Here is a 6,811-nt window from a genome sequence, read left to right on the forward strand (position 1 = left end):
ACGGGCTGGGCCACGTGGTGGAGGACGACCTCGACCCCCTGGACCCCGGGCACAGAGGCTCCACCGACAGGTAGTGACCACAGCCGCCGGCTGGTGCCGGGGACGGACACGATGCCCCAGCTGAACTCGGCCGTGGGTCCTCCAGCTGTGGGTCCGCAGGACGCGTTTCCTTCGCTTTCAAGACAAAGCAGCTGTGGACGGACAGAGGCGGCCTGGCGGCAGGCGGCCACCCTTTTGTACGGAAGGGAAGCCTTTCCTTACTGTTTTGTATTTATACACAGATGACATGTATATAAACAGAGACGCCGGCACAGACCCAGACTCATGCGGAGAGCCACCCTCTGCCCGGCTCCCCGCCAAGGCCCTTGCGCTCTGGACTTAACTTAAAACTAAAACTCTCCTTTCCCCCCCTTCCCGGCCGCACGGGAGGCCCTCCGAGACGCCTGCTCCTGAAGCCAGCAGGACTCGCGTGGACGGACGGGCACTCACATGTTCTCGGTGACGAAATGACCAGCTATTGTTTCTCGGCACCGCCCACCAGTTCCCGGGACCTCCCGGGAGGCGGCCAAGGGCGCAGCTCAGCTTCAGTGGAGACTGGTGTGAGCGTGTCGCCCGGGCTCCGACCCCCGGTACATTCTTGAGGAATAGTTGCAATGTGATGAAAGTGCAATAAAGATACAGCAGATGTGTGTTGGGGCCCAGGTCCCTCTCACCCTGAACCCAGCTGCCCGCCCTCCAGAGAGGCAAGTCCTGGTGCTGGGCAGGGCCTCAGCCTCGACTTCCAAAGTGTCCAGGTGGCCAAGCGCCTGGGCTGGGAGGAGGGGCCCAGAGTCACACCTGAGCTCTCTCCAAGCGGGTGGGTGGGCGTGGGGGCTGCCCCTGTCCCACGCCTCGTGGGGCAGCTCTGAGAGGGGTGGAGATCCTCCCAGGCACAGGCCGGCCACAGAAGGTGGCATCGGGTTGGCAAGTGTTTACCCAGCGGAGCAGGGACAGTGGTGGCCACAGGAAGGATGGCCCAAGAGATCCAGGCCCCCAACCAATACTCCCCCCACCTGCTGGCCGCGGGGGACATCTGGCCACAGCGAGCCCTGCCTGGGCGGCTCCAGGCTCATTCCAGCAGTCGCCAAAGCACCTCTGGGTGCAGGCACAAGGCACCAGGCGGCCTGAGCCCGGGGGTCAGGTAAGCCTCGGGGTCCTCAAAGCACTAGAGTCCCTCCCGCCTTTGACTTCCTCACCCGCCCCCTGCAGCCCGGCCCCAAGCATTTCTGGTCTGAGCTGAGCCACAAGGTCAGCACTAGTTTCCTCACTTTACAGATGGGGAAACGGGCTCAGGAGGGTCAGGTCACTCTGCAAAGGTCAGTTTAGGATCCCGGGACCCCGGGGCTGAGCTCAGATACAGCAGCCTCACCCACACAACAGCCATCGAGCACCAGGCCGGGAAGTGTCCAAAGGGAGTGGACGGGGTGATGTGTGTGGATGGGGTGATGGGTGTGGACGGGGTGATGGGTGCGGACGGGGTGATGTGATCAGTGGCCCTCAGAGCCTGTCCCCACGTCTTCCTGCCCAGCTGAGCACTGTGTGTGGACGGGGTGATGTGTGTGGACGGGGTGATGTGTGCGGACGGGGTGATGTGATCAGCGGCCCCCAGAGCCTGTCCCCACGTCTTCCTGCCCAGCTGAGCACTCGCCTCCTTTGCACCAGCCCCCCAGCTGGGGAGCGTCCCCTCCGGGTCCCCGTCTCCCGTCTTCGCTGCAGGAACAGGGATGAGGTAGAGGAGCAGGTCTGCTATCCATGGCTGGATCTGGAATGTTACTTAAGGCTTTACACTACGTTCATTTGTATCAAATTCAAAATGCAGTCGGAGCTGCTGGTGGGAAGAGAGGTGGGGTCAGGTGAACAGTGGGCCTCCTGGCGGGGTCAGCGATGCGGCCACGATGCATGGCCTCACGCCAGCTCGGGGCCTGGGCTTTCACGGCACCCTCCTGCTGTGTTCTCTGTGCTCCTGGAATTGCTTGGCCAGTGGACGCGCTCTCCTATTGTGCCCATTTTACAGCTGTGTAAACCGAGGCTCTGACTAGTGTGGACTTCCCTGAGCTCAACACGGGGAATGGCATTTGGGACCGTATCTGCCTGACAGCTTGACCCCCTTTCCATCTTCACATTCAAGAACCCGCTCCACATGGCAGCCCAAGAACGCCAGCCCAGGCGCCCAGCCTCCCGCCCCGGGACTCCCGTGGACCGTGTGAAGGAGACGGAGGGGAGGGCAGGTGAACCTGGGCTGAGGGGGTTGAACTAGATGAAGAAAAGGACTTTCAAATTCCTCTGGTGAAGCACGCGTCCCTGCGAGAGCTGAGCAGCCTGCTTTGTCCACAATTAGGGCAGCGCCTGCCAGAGGGCCCAGGGAGACACGTGGGTACGAATTCAAACATTATTACGTAAGTCAGACCACAGGGGGAAATGAAACCAACGCTCTCTCGGTCGGCTTGGGGCTCACTTTGGAGAATCGAGAACCCAGCAGCGCCCCGCCCGCATGGCTCAGTGGTTGAGCATCAACCTATGAACCAGGAGGTTACAGGCTCAATTCCGGTCAAGGGCACAGGCCCGGTCTTCATCCCCAGTGTGGGGCGTGCAGGAAGCAGCCGATCCATGTTTCTCTCTCATCATGGATGTTTCTACCTCTCACTCCCTCTCCTCTCTGAAATCAATAAAAATATATTTTTTAAAAAAAAGAGCCAGCAGAGGGGCGGCTCTGAGGGCAGCTAGAATGAACAGTAACTCAAGGCGAACATGGGGACCCTGCGTAACCCCTCCCTGTGGGCTGTGGGGACAGGATGCGTGAGGGGCTGTGGGAACGCGTCTCCGACCCCAGCCCTCATCCAGAAGTCTGAGATGGACGAGGACCCAGGTCGCCCACCACGGCCTGCAGACCATGGCCACCTCGGGCGGTGGACTGCTGCGTCGGCCCCGGCACCACGTGTACCTGCCTCATTGACCTGGGGCCAGTCCCCCAAAGTGCAGGCCACACAGTGAAGGATCCAGGGGCCTCTGCCGGGCTCCCAGCCACCCCCCTGAGGTGCTGCCTCGCCTCAGTGGTGCCCAGCTGCCACTGGAGCGGCTCCCCTCAGCCTGCCTGCCCAGCTGCCACTGGCCACACCCACACCCAGGGGCCTGGAACCTTGGCTGTGGGCGGCAGGGAGGCCTGGTTGTGGGTGGGGGAGGAAAGTAGGCCTCAGGCCACTGTCGGGAGAACAGAAGGACAAGCCCCCCCATGTGTGTTGGGGGTCCCATATGCACAGGGGACTTGCATTGGGAAGGAAGGGTCTGTGGGCTGAGAACTGCCAGTGGGGCCCAGGCCTCTGGGAACTGGGCTCAGTGTCCATCCCATCTCAGGGGGGATGGGGGGCGGGCGGAGAAGCTGCTGGCCTGCGGCTCTAATGGGGTGAGTAGGGAGGAGCCATGACAGCAGCGGGGGAGGGGCCGCAGGGCCAGCTGCCCAGGATCGGCGTCCCTGTCGCTGTGGGGTCGGGCAGCGTGGGGTGCACACCAGAGTCGGCCCAGGTCGGGGTAGGTTGCTGAGGGGCTCCAGGCAGCCTCGCCCAAGCCCACAGGTGCCCGATTCTGTCCTCCCCAGCTACACTGGCCAGAGGTGCCCTGCAATCACCCGGCCTGGGAGGCCGCCCTGAGGGGTGCTGCCCATGCCCAGTCCCGCGGCGCCACCTGGAGGAGGGCCTGGGAAGGCAGGGCAGGGAGGCCACAGCCGGGCCCCTGCTCTGAGGGTCCGCAGCCAGGATGTCAGAGCCCAGAGGAGGCAAGGACCCTCAGCCGTGGGCAGATGGGCCCCCAGGCGCCACCAGCAGGTCCCGCCAGCCCCCCAGCTCCCGCTGCCGTCCTGTCTTCCAGGGTGGGTTCGGGTGGCCCTCAGGGCTCTCGCTGTGTCGCTGAGTCTGTCTCTGGTGGTGGCAGGTGAAGCCGCCAAGCCTGCAGTTGGTTCCCAGCAATAGGAAATATGACAGAAATCACGGTGAATTCATAGGTCATTTCGTTACACGAGAAGTGCACCGTCCTCATACATTCAAACGCCCACCGTCCTCTCCCCAGAGGTCACCACTGTTCTACTTCAGGGCAACTTCTCCCAGATCTTTTTCTAGGCGGTAAAGGTCCGTTCAATAACCTGGCTTTGCAGGTACGAGGTGTGATGCTGAGCAGTCTGCTCACCTGGAGGTGCCAGTGAGTCAGGTGAGTTCATGTGCAGTAAGAACTCAGAGCAGCCTGGTGGTGTGGCTCAATGGTCGAGCGAGGACCCAGGAACCAGGTCAGGGTTCGATTCCTGGGCAGGGCACATGCCTGGGTTTTGGGCTCAGTCCCCAGTGGGGGGGCGTGCAGGAGGCAGCAATCAATGATTCTCTCTCATCATTGATGTTTCTATCTCTCTCCCTCTCCCTTCCTCTCTGAAATCAATTTTAAAAGTATATTTAAAATTAATGAAAACATATTTAAAAAAGCAACAACTCAGAGCAGAGCTGACACGGTAATTGCTCAGGAAACGTGCCGTGCACGTCCCGGGCACTTGCATGGGCTTCGGGACCCGACGTTTGCCCTCCTTCTCCTGCGGGGCCGACAGGTGAGCTCCGCCAGCCGCCCTGCGACTCTGTCCTCTGAGGTGGCTCTGTCCTTGTTGAGCTCAAGTAAACTGCTCTTCCTCTTGGTGGGTTTGGAAGCAGCTGGCAGGTGACCCAGGAGCCCCCCAGGCCCAGGTGTAGAGGCAGCGCCCAGGGGTCAGCCAGACGGGACAACGGAAGGGCCTACACCCGCTGAAGGACCAGCTGCCTGTGCCATACAGACTCCGGCAGAACCAGCCGCCGTGGTACAAGCAGCAGGATCCGCCAGGGCTGTCACGAAGCGCATCGTGGGGTTTGGGACCAGGTTCCCGCCCCAGACGGGCACAGCTGGCAGCTGGGAGGTGGGCACCTCCTCGTCTCCCACTGTTTCTACTTCAGTCTTTTTCACTGGGGGGGGGGGGGGGGGGGCTCCTAGTCAGAGCTGATCGCGGCAGCTGTGGGCCAGGCCTGGGTTCCATCCTCTGTGCCTCGGGCCGGTGTGCGGCCTTGACGCGGAAGGTGGGCCCCCACACGGGATGGGACAAGTACTGTGCAGAAGGTGCCTGCGCTCAGGGCGGCTTTACCTGGATGGGGAGGAACAGAACACGCCCCGGTGGAGCCAACGTGGCTTCCCCTCCCACAGGGCTGGTCTGGGTGGTCCCGGGAGGCACTTGCCAGGACCTGGGTCGAGTAGCAGGTGCTGCTGCCTCTCACAGGGGCTGGCGTCCTGACGTCCCTACTTCACACCAGAGCACTGGTCACTGGTGCTGGCGGTGGGGACAGGCCTGTGCTCCGCCGACTCCCGCCACGTCGTCTCCTTGGCTCTGCCTGACCCTGGGCTCCCGGGAGGACAAGCCCCAGAACCCGGGCTCCCGGGAAGCTCACCACCGCTCAGGGGGAGGAAGCAGAGGAAGAGGAGGGGTAGGGCTGGCAGGTGAGCGGCTGTGGCATCACCATTCAGCAAAGAAAACCCCAACGGAGGTGCGGTGATGGGGTTCTGTCCCTCAGACTCGAACGGGTGACTCAGCCCATGTCGCTCTCTAGTGAGCTCACCCCCGCAGCCTCGGCACCTTGGGGTTCTGCCCTGAAGGAGCTGGTCTCCACAACCACTGCAGGGCTTTTATTTCATTTAGTTGCTTTTTAAACGGTTTCAAATATGTTTTATTGATTTTAGAGAGAAGGGAAAGGAGAGGAGAGATAGATGGATGACAGAGAAACACCAATCGGCTGCCTCCTGCGCCACCCACTGGGGATGGAGCCCACAACCCGGGCCTGTGCCCTGACCGACCGGGAACCAAACCGCGAGCTCCTGGTGCACGAGATGACACCCAACCACTGAGCTCCACCGGCCCGGAGCACGGCAGGATGTTTAATTTAAAGTTTAAATTCTGAGGTATTTGTAGATTCCATGCTGTTGTAACAAATAAAACACAGGGATTCCACGGACCCATTACCCGATGGTGACATCTTGCCAACCCCAGTGGGATGCCAACCAACCCCAGCGGGCCTGCCCACCTTCCGCACCAAGGGCAGCTCTGGGTGCTTTGGGGGCACAGGTCGTTCTGAGCTAAGGGTGCAGTGTCGAAGGCAGAACTTTCCGGAGAATTCTATCCAGGCTTCCTGGCCTCAGGCAGATTAACAGACACGGCTCAGAATACTGCAGACTATTCGTGGAAACACCTTTTGGTGACAGCCACGGTGAGGCAAAGCCCCCGCTCCCCCCAGCAGCTTAGGGTCCCACCTGACTTCCCACGAGAATGTCCTGACACCCCTGCCTTCTCTCTGCACACCCTGGACAGGGGCGTTGGCACCAGGGACGGGGCAGCGGTTGATGGCGTGGCTGCCCAGGCACAGGGGAGTTGAGTACAGTGCAGACCCAGCCCACAGGGCTGAGCCCGGCCTGGGGGCCCCAAGAGCAGGCACCCTCCAGCAGTAAGAGACAGCGGTGGGGACCAGGGCTGGGGCGGGGGGCGACCATGTGTCTGAACAGGCTCTGATCCAGGCAGGGACACACGTGTGGGGCGCCCTTCCCGCCTGGACCGCTGCTCGGGCTGAGAGGGGCTGAGACTGGCAGGGAGGGCGGCCGTCGCCCTGGCTGTGGCCTGGCAGTCGAGGGTCCACTCCCAGGGTCTATGTGCGGGAAGAGCTACCGTCTCCAGGCGCCCAGGGCGCGGGACAAAGGAGCTCCCAGGGGAGGGAGGCAGCGCTGCCCG

At 62.0% G+C, this 6,811-nt stretch overlaps 1 protein-coding gene across 1 annotated transcript in view; it reads left to right on the top strand.

Moving 5' to 3' along the window:
• FAM20C (family with sequence similarity 20, member C) overlaps nt 1-6,811 on the top strand; it is a 51,791-nt gene that overhangs the window by 42,231 nt on the left and 2,749 nt on the right. Inside the window, exon 13 of the mRNA XM_005860844.2 lies at nt 84-93. Coding sequence (XP_005860906.2) covers nt 84-93 — 10 coding nt within the window. The remainder of the gene's footprint in view (nt 1-83; nt 94-6,811) is intronic.

The sequence above is a fragment of the Myotis brandtii genome, unplaced genomic scaffold (assembly GCF_000412655.1).
Source record: "Myotis brandtii unplaced genomic scaffold, ASM41265v1 scaffold1408, whole genome shotgun sequence".
Taxonomy (NCBI): Eukaryota; Metazoa; Chordata; class Mammalia; order Chiroptera; family Vespertilionidae; genus Myotis; species Myotis brandtii.